General features: G+C 55.1%; 1 protein-coding gene across 10 annotated transcripts in view; it reads right to left on the minus strand.

Annotated features, from left to right (window-relative positions):
• Window positions 1-156: 156 nt before the first annotated feature.
• The window catches only part of PML (PML nuclear body scaffold), a 36,754-nt gene continuing 12,684 nt past the window's right edge, over window positions 157-24,226 (minus strand). Inside the window, exons 3-9 of one of the 10 annotated variants that reach the window (XM_015247517.3) lie at window positions 21,083-21,663; window positions 19,980-20,050; window positions 14,975-15,094; window positions 14,331-14,589; window positions 13,251-13,303; window positions 4,616-4,766; window positions 157-3,617 (exon numbers count right to left, since the gene is read on the minus strand). In XM_015247517.3, coding sequence (XP_015103003.2) covers window positions 2,833-3,617; window positions 4,616-4,766; window positions 13,251-13,303; window positions 14,331-14,589; window positions 14,975-15,094; window positions 19,980-20,050; window positions 21,083-21,663 — 2,020 coding nt within the window. In that variant the 3' untranslated portion in view covers window positions 157-2,832. Of the gene's footprint in view, window positions 3,618-4,615; window positions 4,767-11,419; window positions 11,538-11,611; window positions 12,641-13,250; window positions 13,304-14,322; window positions 14,590-14,974; window positions 15,095-19,979; window positions 20,051-21,082; window positions 21,664-24,226 lie in introns of those variants that run through there. The other 9 variants (XM_072951027.1, XM_072951030.1, XM_072951025.1 and 6 more) reach the window with 9 other exon arrangements.

Raw genomic sequence — 24,226 nt, forward strand, 5'->3', positions numbered from 1 at the left:
ACTTCCCACCTGGGTGTTTCGGGGACACAGCCTCCTACTGCTCAGCCGCTCCAAGGTAGACTCCCAGCTCTCCTCCCTGGCTCCCTGGGACCCAGGAACCCCCCCCCCCACACACACACAGTTGACATCTTGTTCCTTATTCCCCTGAAGATAAGCCCAACTCCTTTGTTTGCTAAGATCCAACATCTGTTTATTTTCCTGTAAGTTATAAAGCACTAACACTGTCATCTTCATTGTCTGTAAAATAAGGTCTCACATTTGTGTGGTTCTTCATACATTAAAAGGCTATTTTCACAAACATTTCTCATTGGTTCACATAAGATCCTAAGAGGTAAAAATGATCCATATTAACCCCCTTTTCAGTCGAAGCCTGAGCGTTAGTGATTTTGATCCATCAGACCAGAGTCAGAGGTTACTAAGTGAGGACTGAAACTCAGTGTCCTGACTTCTGGCCCAGCAAGCTTGTGGTTAATTGACATGGATAAACCTGAGACAGAATTCAAAGATGAAGCACAGGAGACATATATGGGTTTGTCATTAGAGACTAAAACTCCAGGACTGGGACTTGGGCATCTGGGACATGCAGCGGGGGCTAAGGGTGGTGGCACTGATCAAATCACATTACCTGGCTCTCCACCCAGGCCAGGGTTCAAGAGGGGAACTTATTCCCACACTGCCCGTGCCAAGGGAACCTCTGCAGGTACCAATGAGAATTCCATCTGTGACACCCAGGGTACAAGATTACCCAGCCGGGGTTAGAGGTAAGGTTCCTACAGACCCTGGTCTCTGGTCCCTGACTCCCTCTAGGAGGTAATTCTTGAAGCTGTGCTTCTTTCCCTTTGGGGATGATCCCAGGCAGGCCCACCTTGTTCTCCCCACTCAGAGTTGGGGTTCACATCCTTGAGGCCCTCAGCACTGAGCAACGAGGGGCTCTCAGCTCTGCCAAGTCCTGAAGACTCCCACAGAGAACAGCTGTGCCAGCAGGTGCCCGCTGTCCAAGAGGCCGCTCCGTGGCGCCTGGGGTGGGCCAAGCCGAGTTTGTGATTGGCGCATCAAGCTTTGAAGATTCACATCTTTATTAAAGGCTGCGACAGTGAAGAGAGGGCAGAACAGCCCTTTGCTGTACAGCCTGGGATCAACTCCATATGAAGATAGCAAGCATTGTGGGGCTGGGCTTGGAGCTGGAAGTCAGCGGGCACTGCTCATTCCTGGGGCGGGGGTGCTGAGGGGAAGATGCTGTGAGGAGAAGCCCAAGCGCTGCCCTGCTGCTGCCTAGATGGTCATCACATCCAAGCTGGGGCTCCAGACTCTTCCTCCCCTCGCCCTCCAGCCTGCTTTTGACGAACTTCAGCACCAGCGCCTGCTTTAAATCAGAATCTTATTTTAAATGCGTCAGAGTTCACTGTGAGAGCCAGCACTCCCCCGTCCCATCGAGTGTCTCCAGGGCACCCACTGGAGGGGCAGACTTCACCCGCGTCCATGCCGAGGCCATGGAGGCGGGAGGCCTGGGAGGCGTCTGGGAAGCATCCCAGGATCAGGGAGCCACGGGAGAGCGATGCGAGGGGGAGAGGGAAAGGGACACTGGTTCGGCCAGTCAGATGAGACCCGCCTGCCCTGCCTGAGTTCTGCTGCTGACCTCTAGTGTGGCCACAGAGTTGGAGACCTTAGCTTAGGGCTGGGACCAGGGGTTCAAGGATGAAAACCTCCATGACCACGGCCTCAGAGGCCTGCTGTTCTTCCTAAAACCCCAGAATGTCAAAGCTGGGCGACAGTGCTGGGACCAACCAGCCCATTTTACAGGTGGGGATGTGGAGGCTCAGGAAGGGGCCCTTTCCTAGATTCCACTCAGTGCACAGTCAGGGCCAGGGCCAGAACTCTCTCTGCTGCTCCTCGGAGGAGAAGCGGTCTATCAGAGCAATGGTTCTGAAATTTGGTGGGCATCAGTCATCTGGGGAACCTGATAAAACAGCTTGCTGGGCCCTGCCCCCGAGACTCTGATGCTGTGGGTCTGGACTCCAGAGAAAGCAGCGCTGGGTTTGAGGACACTCCTCAGCGGGGCTGGGGAGGGGGAGCGGGGCCGTGCTGAGAGGGGTTGGTGCCTGAGGACCAAAGGCAAAGTCTTGACTAAGGGGAGGCGTCTTTGCGGCCAGGAGGGAGGCAGGCTTGGAAGGGTCAGAAAGTGGAAGCAGGGACAGGAAATGGAGCAGCAGCCCCTGTCTCCAATGACAGGAGGCCCTTTGGGGATGAAAATGCTCCAAAGGGGAGGTGAACAGAGCCGGTCTCCAGGCAAGCAGAGGCTGGGAGAACCCAAATCCACAAGGGACGGTTTGGTTTGAAAGGCACTTTGATACCCATAGGGCTGCAGTCATTGCAGGCAGTGTCTGTGAGAGCTGTCAGCAGGTCCCCTGGGGCCGTGGCGGGGGTGGGGGTTGTCGGGGAAGAGCAGCAAGGACTTGGGTGGGAGTGGTGAGTCAGGCGGCTGGGGCACAATGGGGGCAACTTCAAGAACTCAGCGCCATGCCGCCTTCACTGGGGGCCTCCCTAGTTCTGGCTCCTGGAGGCGAGGGGCCTGGGGTCTGGTGAGCTCACTCATAGGCGCTCCCAGGGTCTGTATGGGGATCTGGTGGCCCCTGGCAGGTGGCTGCTTGGCCTTGAACTTTCTCTGTGGGATTTTTAGAGAAGGGGAATTTGGTCCCAGAGAAGAACTAATCCTGGACCAAACGACAAAGCACTGGGGACCTAGACCTGGGAATGCTGTGATGGGCAGGGCCTGGCCCAGGGACCCTGATCCTTCTCTGTCCCAACAGAGGCCAAGCCAGTCGTCCCCTCCTCTCAGCTCTCCTGGGGGGCCCTTTCTGCCAAGCTGCGGCCAGCAAGAAGGGTAGCGATGCCTTCTGACTGTGCCAAGGCCGGCTCCTCCAGCAGGCCTTCAAAGTAGGTGCCCAGAGCCTGCACATTGAGAACAGACTGGGTGAGGGGCAACGAGGGGGTCTGTGGGCTCAGGAAGTGGTTGTACTTCTTCAAGCCCCCCTGCGGGTCATGGCGGTGTGCGGTCAGCAGCTCCATGAAGCTGACCTTGTGGAGAGCCAGCAGGCGGGCCTGGGCCCGGGGCAGGAGGGCCGCCCGCACCAGGGGCTGCAGCGACGCGAAGCACTGCAGGCTGCTGAAGGGGTAGATGTGCGGGGCCAGCCGGGGGCCCGGAGACACCTCGAGGAGGCGGCACAGGTCACGCATGGCCAGCACGGCGGCCAGGGCACTGCGCTCATTCACGTTTCTCGCCAGGTAGGTCCTGGCCAGACTCTTGAGTTTGAAGCTGCTGGCCCCGGGCACGCACTCCTGGATGAGGGGCAGGGCGGCCAGGAAGCCCGAGATGGCCTTCTGAAACTCCGACAGCCTGTTCATGTCCTCCAGGGCCTGGAAGAAGCTGGGGAGGCTGGGCCCCCACAGCTGATAGCAGGCCAGTACGGGGCGGCGCAGGCCATCCAGGAAGCGCAGGAAGTGCTGCAGGCCCACCTCCAGGGAGACGGCCTTGGAGTAGATGCCGAAGGCCTCGGGCTGGATCAGCGCCCGGAACTGGCTTTCCTGGTTCACAGCCGCCAGCTGGCTAATCTTCTGGGCTGGGCGGGAGAGAAGGGCAACGTGAGGCCCCAGAGGCACTGGCAGGGGACACTGTCCAGGTGCAGGGGGTCATCTAGGGTTCCCGACCCACTGCCCAGAGGCCCCACCTTGGGGCCCGCTGGCAGGAACCCAGCATTAGCCTCAGGTGCGGCTCTGACCCTGGCTCTGATGGGGACAGGGTCAGAAGGGAGGGGGCTGCCCTCCAAGCGCCCCTTGCTCCCCTTTTGCTCTGCCACCTGCCCCAGTTCGCCGAACTCTTTCGCTCCAGGTCCCTCCTGTCTTCTGCCAGCCTCCACCCACCCACACTCGAGCTCCCTCACTGTTTCTGCCTAGGCCCCCTGGCCTCCAACCCCATCAGTCACTTAACTAAGCCATCAGCGCCCTGGGTCAGACAGCACACCTGCTCAGTCCACTCCACTCAGAGCGCGGCCCCGAATCGCCCAGCAAGGTCTGCAGATTGCTTCCCTGTCCACTGTAAACACCTGCTGCTCTGTCTGCCTGGGCTGGCCCCATGCTGCGTCCAGGCCACAGGGCAGGACCTGCCTTCTGCAGGACCAGGGCAACCACCGTGGAGCTGAGGGAGAAGGGGTCATATCTCTCTGTGGCCTGGGCTCTGTTGGCCTCCCTGTGGAACAAACAGGCTCTGTACTCAGCAGTGTGCAGTCCCAGCCTAAGACCATGCTTGGATTGTTGGTCTCATAGCAGCGAGTTTCACATTGCGTTTCGGCTTAGAAATGTGCTCCCTAAGAGAAGCGCTGGTCAGGAGGAACTCAGGGAGGCTCTCGTCCCACACCTCAGGCACTGATCAAAGCAAACATCCTCATTCAAACAACCAAGTTCAGACAGCTGGGAGGCCAGTGCTCGGCCGCACCCTCTGGCTGCAGCCACCGGCCAGAGCCCTAGGCTCTCCTGGGCTTGCAGGTGGCTCTGCCTGTGCTTATCTTGGGGACACAGGGACTAAGCTAGAAAGGGGTGGGGTGGCCACTGGAGAACCCACTTTCACTGTCAATCTTGAGGTCGAAGAAAACCAGGGGCCTGTCTTCTGCTTGAGACTCAGCAAGGCTTTTGTCCAGGACCCCGAGGGAGCTGGGCCCCTCCAGCTGGAGGTCACCAGACTCACTGCTGCTGTCGTCCAGCTCTTGGGAGGGCTGAAACACAGAAAACCAACAGGTCAGGGGTCTGGAGGGTGGGAGGGAGCTCAGTGGCCACGTGAGCACATGCCTGTGAGCAGGTGTGTGTGCACGAGTGTAAGTGTGCATGGGAACACAAGCACGTGGGTATGGTGGGGGCATCTGTGTGCACATGAGGGAGGACATGTTACTGGGAAAGGGAAGGTGGGCTTCCGAGCCAGTGCATGGACGGACGTGAGTGTGCACACGCAGGTGTGAGGGTGGTGCGTGTGAACCAGGGCATGTGCCTTAGTGAGTGAGTCGGATGAGATCACATGGGCAAGTGTGAGTGTGGGTGAAAGCACATGCGGAAATGAATGCAGGTGTATGTGTGTGTGTGCATCTGGGTGTACATGAGGGGCTGTGGACTTGGGGACCTGTGTTGGCACAGTGGGTGTGAAAGTGTGAGGCCACAGGGTGAGTGTGCGCACGGGCGAGCAGGGCTAGGTGTGGAGGTGCAGGGCCGGAGGTGTCTGCTCCTCGCTTCATCTCTCTGGGCAGACTCAAAAGAAACATGAACCTGGGACAGGGGGAAGCAGCCTCATCTAGAACCCCAGGTGTTCCCCTGGAAGATGTCAGATGCCTGGCTTTTCTTGTTCACCAAGCCAGCCGAGATCCCAGTGTCCTGCACAAAGGGGAGGGGTGGGCTGCTTGGCCTCAGAGGCCACATCTGGGGGACACACAGAACTTGGCTGTGAGAGCAGTGGCGAGAAGCCTCAGAACCTGGGGGCCCTCCATCATTTGGCATCCAGGAGCTGGCCGCTTAGGGAAGTCTGAGGCCAGGGCTCTTCTAGGCTGGACCCCTGAGGCTGTGTTCTCTCCAGCACCAAGGCAAGAACACAGTTTGAAAGACCTCCGAGGTGGGGGAAGGGCTCTGGCTCAGAGTTTCACCAGGAGCTGGGGCTGCAGTGGGAGGTGGAGCCTTTCATAATATACTGTTAATTGGTCATCATTTGTACACCTGCCAAAGCCAGATGTTCAGTCTTTGGTGGCCTGCTCAGAAGCTCCTGTGAATGCCACTGAGGACACTAACCAGATACCCGGAGGAAGGGCCATGGCCAGTGTCATGGGGCCGGCTGGGGGCACTGCTGGGACAAAGTCCAGAGCAGGCCTCGGGCCTTTCCCCCTTACGGCTGCCCCTGCTGGCTGATGGAGTCAGCCTCGGGGCCGACTGAGGCCTCGCTTAACTGCGGCCTCTGGCTGATGCCCCTGGCCTGGGACAGAATTAGCAAACTCTCTTGGGCACTCCCACTCTCCAGGTGAAACATTTGACCAAAACTTCAGCCAAGAGTAAAGTTTTACTAACCACAAATAAAAAGTGCTGGATTTTCCTGGGAGTGGCTGATTTTCACCTTATTTGCATTCTGTAGCCTCCTCCAGGCTCACCAACTTCCTCCTAGTCACTGATAGAGAAACAGACATTTGCTGTGAATCCATCTAGAGCTGCTTTTGCTGAGAGAAACCCGTGAGTTCTGGGACGTTATCCCTGAGGCTCTAATTTGTCAGAAGACTTTGTCAAAGGCCTTGCATCCTCGGTTGGGCCACGCATCAAAGCCTGCTTTGGCGTGTCGTGCTCTGAATCTGTCTCGCTGTCACTGCTCCTCTGCCTCCCTGGAAGGAGCCTTCTCCAGGTGTCTTCCTTGAAGTTGGCAGCAGGTGGATGGGAGGATCCAGCTGTGTTCTATCTCCAGTCTTCCAGGGCTGTTCTGTTCATGAGGCCGGGGTGCTCTCACACTGGGGCTGGTGGAAAGAGCTGGGCTCTCCTTGCTATGTCCTCCCCTGGGCCTCGGCTGAAGAGCCGTCCCCTCAGCCGAGTCCTCTTTGCCGCCCACCGACATGGCACCCTGGGCTTTCCCTTCTTCTGTCTCCTCTTCACTCCAAACGCAGCTGCAGAGGCGCCGGCAGCGGCCCCAAGCGCTTCCACCTGTCTTCCTTCTGGCAGCGTCCCTTTGGGCTGTAGGGCCAGAGTCTTCTCTTTGGACATTCTCTTCCAAGAGCTGAGCTCCCTGGAGGGGGGCACAGCTGCATCCTTGGGCCAACGCCCCCACCTTCATAGCAGAATCACTTATGAATGGTCATGAGAACTCATTTTTTAGAGCCCCCCATGGTCCCTGGGGTCATTTTCATGATAGTGATGGAATTGTCCTTGTCCTGAGTGTACTGGAGGCCCTGCTGACTCCCTCAGGTAAACGACGGCCCTTTTGGCTGAGCTTGCCAGGGGAGGGAAGGCTGGATCTTCCAGCCCTGACTCCCCTTCCTCCCAGATTCCTCTTCCCTTTGGAGATTTCCATAAAGAACAGCTACCCCTGGGGCTGGTCTTACTGGAATGCCTTCCACTGAACTCCACCCAGCAGTAAACGAAATTCCCCTTCGCTGCCTTAAATCCCAGCAACACAGCTGGGAAGTACTGACACGTTTCCGAAAGACTTTCCTAAGACCCAGAGTTAACAGAAGCAGCACACAGATGCCTTTCTGGCCCTGCTCACTAAGGGAAACCCTCATGTTCCACCCCCGACACCACCCTCTCTGACCTTACTCCACACTCAGGATGACGGAGGGGGCATCGAGAGGAATAGTGGTAGAAACCAGGAGCCAAGCTTCCAGGAGAGGGCCTTTTACTGGAAAAGGCTGTGATGTGCTGAGAAGGGAAAAGAATGGCGGCAGCGGGAGCAGGAGTGGGGACGAGACCAGAGCCCACGTGCGAGGACTGGAAAGTGAGAAGTCAGAAAACGCTCGGAGGGCCAGGGAATGGAAGATGACGAGGGCTGGAGGGACGGGCGGAGGATGTAGGGAGTGCGGCTCTGAGGTATGAGCTGGAGCCCCGTAATAGCCTTTGAAAGATGTGAGTAAATACCGGATACTTGGCTAGTGGACTGCTTCTTTGACCGCAAAGCTGTGCTCAGACTCAGCCACGGGGGACCCAGGGCTCTTTCAGGACACCCAGGCAACCAGGACACACACGCAGCTGGGCTCACGAGCGGTATTTCACCTATTTTCATCATAGTCAACTTAACAGATCAGCCGCATCCCAACTCAACAAGGCCGGTGCGGCAGCTGTATCAAGGGTGCTCGTAGGAAGCATGGGGGTGACATCCTATCACCTTCCAAAAGCCTAGGAAGTTCATCTGGGAAGATCCGGCGCCTCCTCTCCCCACTTGGATCATGTCCCGGCATGTCCACGTCACCTCTGTTCAAGGCTGATACACACACGAATGGGCATTTCTCTGACACAGATAAGCAACTGAATCCCCCAATTTAGTGCTTCTCTACTTTGGTTGTGCATGAGCAGCTGAAAAGAATCTTGCTGTCCAGGCTGCACCTCAGACCAAGTCAGTTAGAATCTCAGGGGGTGGGACTCAGGAATCTGTCCTTGGTAACCCACCCCCCTCCAACCAGTGATTCCAGTGTGCAGCCAGGGTTGAGAACGACTGCCCTAATTATGGATTCATTTCACGTTCGGGCATCAGCAAATCAGAGGGGCCAGACTCTTTGATATGCAGCATCATCACCCGAAGGTACCTATCCAGCGTCCGACGTAAATGCTATCAATGCAATCAAGAGTCCCCAGCTCCCGAGGAACTTTCTGATCACCTGAGCTTAAGCAACAGCTGGGATCAGTTTGGCAAGACACAAGCATGGCTGTATTTTGCAGACGCAGAACCCCAGCTCTTGCAACGTCTGAAGGCGCCAGAGATGCCTCACGTGTTATCTGTGAACTGAACCATCTCGTTAGCCAGCCTGTGGCCCCTCGGCAGGCTGCTGCCGCCCATCGCAGGGCACAGCTCCCAGCTTCTCAGCCGAGCAGCTGCTTCTTTTTCTGATACACACACTCACCAGTATCACGGCCCCTCCCCTGGATCAGCTGCTCTCACAGGCCTCCTTTCCACTGCCAGTCACCATGGCCACTTCTGCCAGGAGCTGTCCCCTCCCCCGGCTAGGCCCCCTCCTGCTTCCACTTGGTCCTGTTGCTGCCGGACACTGGGGCGAGTCATCTGTCGCAAGAGCAGGTGAGAACATCTACCTTTTCCTGCTCCAGGGCTACCACAGGGCACGAAGTGTTTTTTCAGGCACAGTCTGCAGCCCAGGTCTCCACTGTCAGACCTGGGCCTCGCCCCTCCACATGACTACTGTCCCACTGGCTCTCCAGCAGGGGCCAGCTCTCCTACAGAGCACCCCTGCTGCTCAAGCAGCCTCTCCCCGAGCCCTGCCCACCAGGCCAGGTCTGTGCCAGAGCCCCCACGTCTGGCTTCCAGCCACTGCACCCTGAGCGGGGGTCCTACACGGCCTGGGACACGCGGAAAACGTGGTGTCTTAGCAGGCCAGTATTCCACAAGTCTCACGCGCTGGCAGCTTGTGTAAAGGCCACAGAGGGGAGGACATGGTTGCCTCGGGCGCCCTGCAAATGTCACCCTGCGCCCTCCCTCTAAGGGACTCTGGGAACACCAGAGGTCTGGAAGGGGGCGTGGAAGGTGGGTGAGAGATGTACCTAATTAGGGAGGGTCTAACTTTCTTTTTAAATCTTTATTCCAGTAAGTATTGCACTCCTGAAATGGTTAATTTTAAAAACGTGGGTCTGAAGAACCCCTGCACAAAGGCAGTGACCCTCTGGCTCCTTCGCCTCCAGGCCTGGTCTCTAAAGGTGAGCAGCTGCTTCTAATCGTTTAACTCTTTGTAACCTGCAATGCGCTTCTCCCTCCTGAGTTGATCGACCTCCGAGGTCACCTAGTGGCTCCCTGACGCCCCTCCCCCAACACTGCCGATTTCCGTGCCTCCACCTGACTATCCTGATGTCCGGGCGGGACCAGTGACAGCCCAGTCCTGTCCTTCCCAGGCTTCTATTTCTACCCAGGGCCAATTTGTTTTATTTTTCTCAAGATCATGGGAGTGAAAGAAGTGCCCAGATTTCAGAGGAATTTAGAACATGGAAAGAAAAGACTCAAAAATTGATTGGCTGTGAAGAATAATAAAAAAGAGGGGGGCGTCCCAGGCAGCTCTCGGGTCTTGGCTCCTATAACTGGGCAGACTGCGGTTTACCAAGAAGGGAGAGAGCGGAGTTGATTCTATGGGGCATCCGAGTGGGCAAGTCGGGAGGCCACTGGCTGTGCTGGCCTGGCGGGCAGGAGGGAGCCCATGGTGAAGCCATGGGCTTGGCTAGATCACAGAGAGAATGTCCAGACTAAAGAGAAGAGGGCCCAGAACCTGAGCTGGACGAACAACACTTAAAAGAACAAAGAGACTTGAAGGGAGAGTGAGGAGGAGCAGCGAGTGAAGGAGGAGCCGTCCCGAAGCCGAGGGCCGCAGTCTTTCAGGGAGTCAGGACTGAAGGTGACCGCTGCACTTGGAGGCATGGGGGTGTCCCCTGGTGCTGGTGGCAGGGCTCACTGGCCTGGCGGGGAAGGGCAGGGGGGTGGGGTGAGGCAGGAGCGCCGAGGGGGTGAAGGCTGAAGGGTAAATGCGGGGCGGGAGTTGGCAAGATGGGAAAGACTTTCTTCAGGGTGCTGAGCTGCAGCTCAGAGGAAGCACCTGAAGATGCGGATGAGGACGGGGAGGTGGAGGGAGGCCCCCAAGGAGGCAGGAGGGCTGGGCCAGGAGGAGGGAGAGTGAATCCTCCAGGGAGGTGGCTGTCTTCATCACCCTAACAGAAGGGATGAGGGGGAAGGAGGAAGGATGTGATGGGGTCAGGTCAGTCTGTCATCAGAGTGAGATGTGGGCCACTCCACAGCACCTGTCCTACTGTCCTTCTAGGGCAGAAGGTGAAGTCACCTGCTGTGAGCGAGGGTAGGGATGAGGGACCAGCGCTAGGGAAGTGGAGGTGTGGGGAGCCGCTGTGGAGGAGGGGCATGCTGAGGCAGGAGTGCCAAGGAGCCCTAGACCGTCAGTTGAAGCTCTCTTCCTCCCCTTGACTTTTCTCCCACAGAAGCTGGCCTCCAGGTGGCAGTGCAGAGGAGCGACGCTACCAAATCTTCCAGAGCTGTCTTTGGAGGGTAGCTTACCCGAGGCCAGGGGCGGAGGGGAGGGGGTGAGGGGTGGGTGCTGAGACCCTCGTGGCTGAAATGGTGGACTCTGCTGGCTGCTGGGTGGAGGTTTAGGCAGGAGGAGCTGGAAGGGAGAGAGTGGAGGTCCTGAAAGTAAGTGACTGAGAGCTTGAGGAACAGGAGGAGGCTGTGGTCAAAGTGGAGTGGGCCAGCTGAGAGATGGAAAGTTCCCAGTGATGGTGAGGTCCAGGGGAGGGGGTGGAGGTGGGGTTGGTAGCTGCAGGGGAACAGGCTGAAGATCCCTGAAAGGTCAAGGAGAGGAGAGGCCAGGGTGGTGGATGCTGAAGTCACCCAGGAAGGCGGCCAGACTTGGGTGGGGAGAGGAACCCTAGAGGCAGGTGCCTGAGTCTCCCACAGCAGGGGGGTTGGGAGGATGTCTGACACGAGCTGGGTAAAGCAGGTTCAGCTGGAGAGCTGGAACCTCAAAGGCACAGAGGGCCTGGACCCCACCACTGATACTCACAAGATGGGGGAAAGAGGGATATGTTGTTCCACAAGTGAGCCAAGTGTTAGCGCAGGGAGGAGACAAAAACCACCTGCAGGGAAGGGCTAAGCCCAGCGGGGAATCTGATGGTTACGGAAGGAGGTTTGCAAGGGCGATCGTTCAACAAGTGTTTATTGAGCAGCCCACAACTGCCAGGGCCTGGGGTCGACACAGGCCCTGCCCTCGTCGGCTTACATCCTGGCAGAGACCCAGTGGAAAGGCATGGGGTCGGGACGGAGGCAGTGGGAGGTGCAAAGCATGAGAGAAGCTTCCTTTTCTTGGGCAAAGAGGCCCGAGGATGTGAGGAACGATGGCCTGAGTCTCAGCCACGCCCTCCTGGCTGGGGAGGATCTCAGTCTCTCTGCCCAGAGTTCCACGATGCCGTTCATCGCCTGGCTCACTCCCTGACCAGATGGACTGGACGCCTACTGTGTGCAGGGCCTTCAGGTGTGCGAGCTGGGCTGGGCTGGGCAGCAGGACGGAGGGGGCTTGGGGAGCAGGGAGCGGGTGCTGGCCTAGGAAGGTGACCAGGCTCAGGGTTCAGTGTGTGAGCCGGGTTGGGGCTGTAGAGGAGGGAGGCAGCTGGGGCTCTCAGAGGCTTGTCTCGGGGAGCCTGAGCTGGTGGGAGGCCTCTGCGGGGCGTGCGGCGCTGGGAGTGCGTTTGGAGGGACTTCCAGTGGCAGCTGGACTGGGGGTTTCTCCCTGGGAGCTCTGCCAGAATCCCCAGGGGAGATTCCTGCCCCAAGAGTTGGGGTTGTGCCTCTCCCTACACCCCGGCTGAGAGAGGCATCGAGCTGGGGAGTCAGAGAGGAGAAAGGAAGGGCGAAGAAGTTGTTGAGCCACTGGGTTACTTGGGGTAAGCCCCGGAGGGAGCGGCTGCGGGATCGCGCTGGCCCTCGCGCCCGGTGGGGCTGGCTGTTGGCCCTTTGGAGGCGGGCAGGAGACTCCTGGAGACTGGCAGGATGGCTGGCAGGCGCTGTGGCGGCAGGGGCGGAGGCTTGGACCGTGGTGGTGGGCGGACAAGTCCACATCGGGGTACAACACACTTTGGGGGGCTGGCGGAAGGCATGGTGAAGGCGCGTGGTTCTTTGTGCTCCGCGTGACAGCAGGTTGATCCCGCGGTGGACGGCAGCTGGCTCCTGGTGACCGGCGGGCTGGCTGGGATACTCGGCTTCGGGCTCGGCACCTTGCTGGGCGGGATGGTGGGGAGGCCAAGCCGGGGGGCGGCATGTGCCGTAGGGCAGGCGGGAGGCCCGGCAGGGGCGGGACAGTCGGCGAGCTCTCGGTGGGGGGTGCACTGGCGAGGAGGGTGGTGGCACCATGGTCTCCGTGCGCTTTCCAACACAGAACCTCAGACTGAGCGCTGGAAGGGACCTCAGGGGCCACCCAGTCCAACCTTCCACTCTATTCCGATCCCTTTTTCCCCTGAATGAGTGACAGCCCAGCCTCCATTAACAAACCTCCAGGGACAGGAGGGCCACAACCTATAAGGCCACTTGGTCCATGGTGGGATGGCTTTAGAGTCACAGCTTGCATGTCTGGACCCTGTCAGTGCTGCTCTGCGCCCTCACACCCCTGCACTGGCCCTCCCTAGCTGCAAGTAACCAAGGAGTGGGTTCTTGTCCACCCTCTTCTTTGAGGACTTAGGAGGGTGGAAAATGCATGAGGAAGCTCCAGACAGGGGCATTGGCTAGTCCAGAAAGGAGACAGGGCTCTAGAAGGAAGCCCTCTCTCCGCTTTTCAGAAGAGCACATATGGTCACTGAAGGCCCCTGCCCTGGGACGGAGGGAGGGCTGGTATCCTCTGGACAGCCTACAACTCATGCCTTGCTGGTAAATGCCCCTGCTGCAAGGGAAGTCTGAGAGTCACTTGCTGTGGCTGTGACCCCTGGGACCTGGAATGGGGGCAGGCAGGAGTCCTGGGCCAAATTTCCGGGCCACTCACCGAGTTTTCAGCATCTGAGTCTTCCGAGCTGCTGATCACCACGATGCGTTCCTCTGAAAGGGGGCAGGGGATTCAGTGTTAGGCCCTGACAGGGGTGCTCACCCAGGGGGCCCGGGGTGTTCTTCAGTGGGAATCCCTGAAGGCCGGTGGACTGGGCAGGTGGCATGTGCCCTGCAAGGGGGGCAGCGTGGACCTGCTTGTGTAGAGGGCCTATTCCAGGTGGCTTTCCATCACCGCCTGCTGTCCCTTGCCTGTGAGCACTTAATTCAGCTGTTGGCCCTGGATTCAGAGTCTGTTACCTGTAGGAGGGCGTGACAAGCACCACTTGGTTTGGAATCTTTCGCCATCCTAATGCAGTACACTGGTTTGTTCCAATTCTCAGCCTCATGAGATGAGATGTTTGAGTTAAAAGGTGCTTTATCTAGGTTAATCAAAACCTTTTGATTACCAACAGCATTTGTGAGTAAAGACTATCAGGGCTGAGTATGTAAGCAGGGTCAGGGCTCCGTCTGAGACCTAGAATGAAAATAAAGCTGGACCCTGGGTATAACAGATCCAGGAAGAACTGTCTTGAACATTCCAGAATTCTGTAGGTTGACCTCAACTCATGTAAAAGGACTCCCTGTAGCCATAAAAGGTATCCTGGACAAATGAGGTACCTTAGGTGGTTGGCCTTTGCAGAAAAATCTGGGAACTGCTGGGTGTGGACTTTACCCACATCCTCTCTGGGTACGTGCTAGGCACCTCACAGCAAACATTTCTTTGGGAGACCCGCCCTGTGCAGGGGCTGGGTTCTGTGAGTGTGTTAGGGGACGGAGCTAAGGAACTGGGGTCTTCAGCCCCTCATGCTCCCTCCCCACACTGGCATCCCAGCAAAGCACTTGGTAGACTATCCACTCTCACCCCCAGACAAACCTTGGGCTTTCCCTTTCCCATTTGGTGGGAGCTGAGGGCAAGACACACTAGGAATGCTACTGGCTTTGGGCTTCCTGAGTGGGGCCAGGATGCAGAAGAGGGCCCCACCCAGCCCCGAAGGACAGCCTATAGGCCTCAGCCCCTGCTGCCTACCCACCTCCCTACCTGCCTCCCCAGGGTCGCTGGTCGCATGGTTGCTGTCAGGCAGGAAGGTCTCATTTCTTATGACGGGGCTCTCGGGGGTGGGGGGCCCATCCAGGTGGGGCGGCGAGACGGCTGCGGAGGTGCTGGGCCTGGGCTGCTCGGGGGAGCTCCGAGCCAACCTTGCCTCCTTCTCCTCCTCAGACTCCATCTTGATAACCTTCCTGGGGTACTCGGTCTGGCAGGACTTCCTCTTCTGTGGTGTGGCTGTGTTGGAGACCTCCTGCGCAGTAGGGAGTCACAGGGTAGGGTCAGGGGCCTCCAAGGCACTGGGGTGGTGGGCGGCAGGGACCAGTGCACCCCCGTGCCCTTTGCTCCTGCCCTGCCCTCTGCTATCTGCCGTGCAGGTCATGCCTCTCTCTACACAGGATGCCCTCGCAGGTCGCCATGCACACTGGCCCTGCCTGCTGACCTCAGGCCTCTGCTAGCCTCTGCCTGCCCTGGGAGTGGCTCGTGCTCGGAGAGGGGCTTCGTGACGGGGAACCAGGAGCCGGGAGGGTGTAGAGTAGGTGCTGGTTGAGGACTGGATTCTTACTCCAGCTCCACCTCTCTCTGCCTGGTGGGATGTGGGCCCTCAGGAGGGGAGGTGGGGGCGGTGAGAGCCTTACCTCTCTGCAGGAGGGGTCCTTCATGGAGTAGGCGTACACTGGCACTGGGTGTGCCCCTGGCACCGGCTGTACTGCAGCCAATCCCGAGGCCTGCACCTGGGCCCTCTGCGCCTCCTCTGGCTGTGAAGTCAGGAAACAAGGGTAGTCAGAAATGATGGGCTACAGCAGGATGAGGGCCGGGACCTCAGCCTGGGGTCAGCCCAATCCCCAGGGCCTCACCCAGACACAGGTGCAGGCTGGCCGGCCCGAAGCTCAGAGCCCCTAGGGACCAGGAGTCCTCCCCACGGCCCCCATGACTTCACCCCTCTGTGAGCCTGAGGTGCTGGTGTCCAGGGACCACTTCAGTTCCTGTGCATCCTAACGGGGCTGGAAGGTGACCTCAGGGACCACACCACCCAATGACCCCTCCAGGCTCGCTTGATAATCAGGCCCGCCTAGACAAGTCCAGGGACAAAACAGTCGCTCCTAATGGAAGCAGCTCCTCTGCGGCTGCAGAGCTGTAGCAGGGAGGAAGTCTTCCCTGAGCTGATGCTGGCCTCCCTGCCACCTTCACTCTGCCTGGGGACTTAATTCCCCCTGGGTCAGAAGAGCAACTGCACACATAGGACAAATCACTCAGAACTCCCCGGGCCTCAGTCCCCTCTGTGAAATGGGAATAATAGTAACATCCCCGTCACAGGGTAATGTGGATGAAATGTGACTACAGGCAAAGTGTTTAGAAGAGCACCTGGCGCTTGGTGAGTGCCACTGATGATGCTGTCCTCTGTGCCAGGCAGTGCTAAGTGCCTGTCCCATAATGAAATGCAGGCGGATCCTCAGAAAGATCAACACAGAACTTCCATATGATCCAACAGTTTGAATTCTAGGTATATACCCAAAGGAACTGAAAACAGATGTTCCAACAAAACCTGGCATGTGAATATTCCAGCAGCACTCCTCACCAGAGCCAAAAGGTGGGAACCACCCAAAGGTCCACCCACTGATGAATGGATAAACTCAATGTGGGACTGCCACCCAGGGGACCGTTATTCAGCCATAAAAAGGAATGAAGTTTGGCACACACGACATGGAAGGACTTTGAACACATGAAAAGCAACCAGCCGTGAAAGGATACATACTGTATGATTCCATCTATGTGAAATATCCAGTTTCTAAACGCACAGAGAGCAGGTGGGTGGTTGCCAGGGGGTAGGAGAGACAGAAATGAGTGACTGCTTCTTGGGTATGGGGTTTCCTTTTGGGGTAATGAAAATATTCTGTCTCAGGGAAGGAAACTGAGGCACAGAGAGGGGAAGTGATGTCCTCAGGTCACGGACCCAATAAGGGCCTGGACTAGGGTGTGAATCCAGCAATATCAAAATGGAACTTCCTTTCCTGTCCCCATGGGCGCTCCCCTTTCTTTACTCACTGTCTCCTTCATGTCCCTCCACACCATCTTTCTCTATCCTGTGAAACTGAAGAGTAAGCCGGACCTCTTGCTGAAACCAAGTGGGTGATGCGGGAAGCGTCCCTCTGAAATGGGTGGCACAGACTCGGGGGCTCAGTCCAGAGGCCCTGGCCTGCCACTCCTGCCTCCCGTCCTGACCCCCTGGTGCCCCACACTCCGCACGCGCTCAGGGGATGACCATTCGTCAGGAGCCTATAGTCTGTCCACCCAGTGACGGAAAGGGATTCCGACACAGCTGGAGGAGGCACTTCGTCAAGCAGAGCTGCATCGGGAAAGCCAGGCACCGGGCAGGGAGAGGACGGGGCCAGGGACACGCTCTGTCCCTCCTGTGTGGTGGGAGCTGTGGGCAAGCTCTCTCTCACAGGGGGGACACCAGGGATTACCTGGCCAAGCCCGGGCTGGGAAGGGAGCAGAAGCCCAGCAAGATGGGGCACGTGCTGGAAATCGGGACCCCGAGGTGGGGCTCTTCTTGGTTTCAAGGGCTTTCATGTGAAATGTGGGCTCCCAAATCACTTGCTATGGTGGACTGACTTCTTTTTCTCCTCCCTCCTGGGCGGGAGGAGAGCTGTCTCTCTGGATGAGGGTGGACATGGTGTAGGGGGAAGGGATGGTCTCCCAGGGTCATCTTCTCCCAGGCTTCCAGAAGAAGCACACAATCTCCACTGCCAGTGTTTTTGAAACCACAGCCTGTGACCCATTAGTGGATCATGAAAGCAACGTCATGACTGGCATTTTTTGGTACGACATAGACTAGGATAGAATAGAAAGTATCAGAGTACCTCCCACGTTTATAAGCGTAATTTGTTTTGCAAAATTGTCTTAGCTACAGGTATGTGCGTGTGTGTATGCTGTAGGTTAGATGTAAAATATTTTTTATAGCGGGTGGTTGTCAAAAAAGTTCCAACCACCTCACACTCATTAAGATGGTCACGTTATTTTAAAAAAGCGTGAATTAGAATGTGGAGAAATTGGAGCCGCTGTGCACCGTCGCGGGGAGTGCAAATTGGTGCAGCCATTATGGATACTTGAATGGTAGTCCCTTAAAAACTAAAAACAGAATTACCATATGATCCAGCAATTCCAATTCTAGGCAAATTTTATATGTATTTGATCACCATTAAAAATTAAGGGGAAAAAAAAGGTTTAAAAAGATCCTAGTCTATTCTTCCTTGTGTGGCTCTGCAACTGCTGGTATGTAAGGGAACCTCTTCCCAAGTGGGCTGGGAACTCCCCGAAGGCAGGGTTGAGCTCTTCTCCACTTCTGTCCCATCCTCTCTGACCCCCACACCATGTTAATGAAGCGGGGAACACACATGAGGGCTCAGAAAAGAAAAAAAAACAATGATGACTGATTTATAGTTGTTCTACGACTTTAAATTTTTTTCATTTAAGTATTGTGATGTCATTGCAAAAAGAGCCTATGAGAAATAGAGGAGGGAAAATGCCCCAGCTGCTGTCCCACCCAAACACTCCCAGTTAAGCCTGGTGGTGTGTTTCTCACCCTCTTCGCCTAGGCACACAGTGGTGAGGGAAGTGAACTAGCAGTTTCAGGAGGGATGAGTGCTGGCCAGCTCCTAGCTCCAAAGGCAGGAACGTGGGTCTAAGAGTTGCCTTTCTCCTGGCACAGCTGATGGCCCGGACTTTCTCCTGGGACAGCCAGACCATGCCTGCCTCCCTCAAGTGGCCACACCTGTCCTTTGCGCTCACAGTGTGTGACCACTTCCATCCCCCAGTTCTATCTACCCCTGCCCCCAAGCCTACTACCAAAGTGAAAGCAAGAGACAGAGAGCAGTCTTCTGATGCTTCAAGTTCAAACTGCCTAGTACCTCGGGAGTGAGAGGTCACAAGGCAGAGACCTGGCAAAATGCCTTGAACTCATTCACACAAGCCAGTACAGGCTCTCTTGCTGTTCATTAAACAGCAACGAGCACCTGGAAGACAGCCAAGCTCTGTGGACCCAGGGCACTTTCCACTATCAGTCACATGATTTCTTTGGGGACATCATTCATTCTACAATATCAAAACACCTAAATATGCATCAACAAGGAATTGGCTATTAAAGCATGCTACATCCATTCAAGGTACCACTATGCAGATGCAAAAAGGTATTAGGAAGCTCCCAGCCTACTGATAGGGTAAGAATTCCTGAACACTATTGTGTATATTTGGTACTGTACCAAAAGAAAAAAAAAAAGGAAAGGAAAGCAAACATATATAATCATATTTGCTTGTAGTTACATAAAGAAGTTCTAGAAGGATATGTAAGAAATTAAGACAGATAGATATATGGGCATAAGAACTGGACACAGAGAGGACGAAGTGGGAGTGAGACATTATCACTTTTTTTGTTTTTACTTCCGACCATGTGATTGTATCACGTATCACCAGATTTTTACTTTTGTATATGTGTACAAGGTAATGCAGTACCCAAGGCAGTTAGAATTGGCTTCGAGTTCTGCCCCTAGCTTGCTGTATGGCCTCGGGTTAAGTCACACCCCTCTCTCTTCATCCTCCATGAGAGGAGGTGAGATTCCAAGCTCTCTCCTAGCTCTAAAACTCCCAGATCCTAAGTTCAGCCTCCTCCAAGAAGCCTCTCCTGATTGCCTCAGCCTGTAGCAATCTCTGTCTCCTACAGACCAGAGCAAAGCTGGGAAGGCTGACCGCCCTCACCATAAGACCTGCTTTCCATGGGGGACTAGTCAGTCCTGGGCCCAGATCCTTGACAGGCAGGCACACCTGGATGACCAGGATGGGGAGGAGCCCAGAGGCCACGTCCAGGAAGGAACTGAAGCAGCTTATCCTGGCGGAGAGCAGCCATGCATGCAAGCACTAAGGGGGCAAGTTAAAGGGATGCCAGTGCACTTGCACCTGGGAAGCACTCTACGGCAGAGCAGTCCAGAGATGGGGTGGCTGCCTCCAGAGTACGCAAGCTCCCTGTCCCTGGAGGTGTGTGCATGGAGCTGGACAGCCACGGGTCATGGTGCGGCAGAGGGAATGCCGACATTAGAGGGAGTGTGGGTTCCTCACAACCCTGAAAACTATGGTTCTTGGAGCTATGCTGGCCCTGAAATCACACTGATGGAAGAAGCCAGGCTGCTGTGATCAAGGTCTGACTCTTAGACCCATTCTGCATTCCTCTCCAAGAACCACATGTTGGGGAAGACGATGAGAACGTCCACATGTTGCCCCAGGGAAAGGCTCACATATCTGGAGTGGGGCACATGGAGAGGAGAGTCATCTGCCTCATCCATCAGGGCTGCTTAGCAATGACCACCTCCTTCCCCACCCGTCCATCCCTGGGTCTGACCTCTCCTGAACCTGTCAAGAGCTTACTTTGGCATTTAGGAGCCCGGAGCTAGCTGGCCAGCCCTTCCTTTGCTCCCTCCCACTGAAGGCTCCAGTCCAGCTCCACTGCCCTTCCCTCATGTGCCCTCTCTCTTCTGCTGCCTGCAGACACACAGACAGCAAGATTCAGTTTCCTTCCTGACATGGGGGAACTCCTAACTGCCTGACCTGCTGGACATACCGCCTCCCCTTCAGACCTCAAGCCCATCTCACCAGGTCAATGTCAAGAGGGTCTCTGGGAGAGCTGGCAGCTGCTGGGCTGGCTTTCTTCGATGGAGCTGCATCTGGAGAACACAGAGAAGGTCACAGGCAGGTCAAGGACATCCCTGGTGAGAAGCATCCTGGCTTGGGACAGTGACAGAGGGAAAATCCCTGTTGCTTTTCCTAGAGACCCATTCTCCCTGGGGCAGCTCCAGAGGAGCTATAGTTGGAAAGAAAGGTCCCTGACTGCAATGGGCATAAACTCGACCAGAAGGAAGAGAGGGGTGGCATTAGAGAGTGCTTGCCTTTGGCTCCACACCCCAAGCCCAGCTCTCTCCATCCCTGGGCTACTATCAAGGCGGACAATCCTAATGGCGTTACTGCTCAGACTTCTCTGCACGCAGTGAGAGCCCATGATATTCTTCTGACCTGCAGCTTGTTTTTATTAAGATTCAGATTGCAGAGCCAGGCATTGACTCATTCTCCAGCTGCGTCATGTGCCACAACCTTGTCTCCCAGTTGGACTGGACAACTCCAGGTCAGAAACTGGTCTGGTGTCTCCCCACTTCCCAAGAGCCCAATACCAGGCAGGACCCGCAAAGGTTGGCAGCTGGTCCAGATGGCAGGCCATCCTAGAGGCAAAAGATCTCTTCCACTGAGCCCTAGCATGGTTTTGGGTAAGCACCCCACCACCCCAGGGGTTCTTTTCATCCCCACCGTAACCTCATGTTCCAGCTGACTTCTCTGCTGTTGGACACAGGTGGTTTAAGAGAGCCTCCTGGAGTGGTTGGTCTCTCAGGGGCTAAAATGATATGGGGTCTGGTTTTCAGCTTTGTAGTTTCTTAAACTTCCCCAAAAGTTACAAGATTGCATCTAATCCATAGGGTCTTGTAAATCAGTCAAACGTGACCCTTCCAGGTGGCTGCCACCTTGTGTCAGTGCCTCCTCTCCCCCAGATTTATCCTGAGCCCTAAAACAGGATGTGATCAAACCTAAGAGACGTATAAAACACCCGTTTCCTTTTCTGTCACACCGAACTGATCTTTTCGACCCCGCCTTCCTCAAGGGACACAAGCCCTTAAATGGTAAACAGACCAGCCATGAGGGTGGCTTACCTGTGCCTTGGGTGATGCAAGAGACGAGGTCCTGTAGGCGCATCTTGAATTCGTCGAAGCTGTCGGTGCGCGTGGCGGCTTGCAGGTTCTGGGGCTCCTCCTGGCGCAGATGGTGGAGTGCCTTGCATAGGAAGCCATGCATGTCCAGCACCTCCTGGTCGGAGGCGTAGCGCTTCATCCTCTGCACCAGCACGCTGCCCGTGCGGATGCGCTGCAGCACAGCGTCCAGGCGGCCCAGCTGGCCTGCTATCTCCTCGTAGTTGCGCTGGTACCGCGCATTCACCCCGGCCAGCAGCTCCTGCTCCTGCGCCAGCACGTGCGCGACCACCTGCTGCACCCGCTGCCGGATCAGCTCCTCCGTGCAGCTGCGCACGCGGCCCAGCTGGCTGATTGCCGAGCGCATCTGCGCCTGCGCCGCGCCGAAGACGCTGTCCTGCTCCTGCAGCGCCTGCGTCATGGCGTCCAGCTCCTGCTGCCGCTGCTGGATCTCCGCGCTGATGTCGCACTTGAGCTCGCTGTGGCCCCGATCCAGGAGCGCGCAGGAGCAGCACAGCGGCTTGGAGCAGCCTCGGCAGTAGATGCTGTGGACACGCAAGGCGGGCCTGATTTAGGGCTCTCCCGCTTTTTTTCCCCTTTAAATGTTCGTTATTAAATTCCTCTTCAAAAATTACAAAACTCTGAATCATGGTATGTTTCTATGTTCGTGCTTTTCCCAGTTCAGTTTGTGGTTATGGTAATAATATCCAAACTACCAATAAAACATTGTAACATAAAAAGTTTCTTAAGTAACAACAGCCAGCCTCCACCCGTGAAACAATGCAAAGATGTACAAAAAGAAAGTTAATCATCTCTTCCCACGGCTTCTGAATTTCCTTTCACCGCTTCAAGGTGACCAGGTGAGCACCCTGGGTGCATCCTTCACACCTTCCTCTACTCAGACCACTACAGAAATACCCAGACTATGCAGCTGCTTGTGGGATTCTAAGGACTTGATACATTTCATCCCATTTAAGCTAGCAAGAGTTTCTTAGGCGAGAATTATTGTTATCCTCATTTCACAGATGAAGAAACTGAGGCATTCAGAGGTTAAATGATTGGCTCAAATATCTACAACAGTTTTGGGGGGGTTGATGCTCTATAAAAAAAAAAAAAAGAACATCGTGCTAAACCATTAGTTTGTAACGTCTTCCTCTAATTCAACTTCTCTTCAGGACACTCCTCTAGGTCTATCAGCATGGACTTAGGTATTCTATTTAATAGCTCCATTCCATTCCATAAGGACCACACTGATTCAGTTATTCTGTTAATGGACATTCCAGCAATGGACAATGCTTTATGTAACCTAATGCATGGACCCTTTTGTTTCTGTGAAATAGGTGACAAAATAATGGGATTGCTATTGCTAGATCAAAGAGTGTGTATATTTTTATTTACTTAATGTATTTTAGCCGGCAGACACTTCCATAGCGTTTACTCTGTGTCACTATTATAAGCATTTGAGAAGTATCAACTCATTTAACCCTCCTAATAATCCTATGGAGTAGGAATTATTATTATCCCCATTTTAAGGATGGGGAAACTGAATATGAGGTACAATAATTTGTCCAGGGTCACACACAATTAGTAAATGGTAGAGTTCCGATGTAAATTGTAGTAGGTGGAATAATGGCCCCCATCCAAGCCCTAATGCCGGGAACCTCAGTGTGTTACCTATACGGCAAAAAAGACTTTGTTGGTGTGATAAAATTAAGGATCTTGAGATGGGAAGATTATCCTGAATTATCTGGGTGGAGCCAGTGTAATCACAAGAGACCTTATAAAAGAAAGTGGGGGAGGTAGGAGAGTGAGAGAAGGAAGATGTGATGCTGGAAGCAGAGGTCAGAGTGACACTATCCTACAAGGAGGCTTTGAAGATGGAAGGGGATCATGGAACCCGCAATGCATGCAGCCTCTTGAAGCTGGAAAAGGCAAGGAGATGGATTCTCCTCAAGAGCCTGCAGAAGGAACAGAGCCCTCCTGACATCTTGATTTTATCTCAGTGAGACACATATCAGACTTCCGACCTCCAGAGCTACATAACAATAAATCTGTAATGGTTTAGGCCCCTAAATTTGTGGTAATTTGTTACAGCAGCCATAGGAAACTCATACAGAAACCTAAGCAGTCTGGCTTAGAGTCCATGCTCTGAAACGTGGCAGTGAAGCCTCTTCAAATGTTACCTGGAAAAGCATTAGTTACTTCCCTAGAAATTTGGCTGTAATTTACTCTTATCAGCCGTGATGATAAGTCAGCCCATCTGAGGCCAGGAGAAAGCATCTTAGCTGGGGTCACTTTGGCCTCAATTACTGAGATCAACGTGTCCCACAACTGCCAACAGAGAGCCTGCTGGCCAACGTAGTTCCAAAATCTTGGCACCAGGTACTGGTCCTCAGCTTTGCGGGCTTTCAACCTTTCCAAGTCACCCAAGGTGGTCAGGTCCCAGGTCTTAATCCTCCCACTCAAACACAGGAGACTTATTCCACGCTAGCAAAAGTTTTCTGCAGAGCCCAGCATGCGGGAAAGGGAAATGGGGGTTGCCACTCAGTCATGAGCCTTCAGCTCCTCCAGCCTTGGGAAATCTGACCTAAGTAACAGAGACCTATCCCCCAGAGGCTGGGCCAGTGCCTGAGGTAAGTGGCAGGTAGAGCAGAGGAAAAAGCTGGGCAGATGTGGGTCTGACCTCAGCTCTGTGCCTTTCCTTGGCAGGCCACTTAACCTCCCTGCACCTCAGTTTTCTTGTCTGTAAAACAGGGATAATTCCCATCTCATATGGGAATGCTGCAGAGGATCAAATGAGATTAAGTCTACATAAATGTTTTTAACAAAGAGTGATTATAATTGACAGAAATATTAGTGCTCACCAATGACATTATTAATGAGAAGTGCTAAGCAATTACGAAAAGAATGAGTAACTCTACAGAGGGCAATTTGGCAGTAGTCATCAAAATTTAAATATACTTATCCTTTGGCACAACACTCCCCCTTCTGGGTATCTATTCTGCAGCTCTAGCTCCACATACAAAGTAACATCTTCAATGTAACACAGTCCATCACAGCAAAGAATAGAAACAACCTTAGGGCCCATCACTAGGCAATGAGTTACAT

This window comes from Vicugna pacos, chromosome 27 (genome assembly GCF_048564905.1).
Source record: "Vicugna pacos chromosome 27, VicPac4, whole genome shotgun sequence".
NCBI classification, from domain to species: domain Eukaryota; kingdom Metazoa; phylum Chordata; class Mammalia; order Artiodactyla; family Camelidae; genus Vicugna; species Vicugna pacos.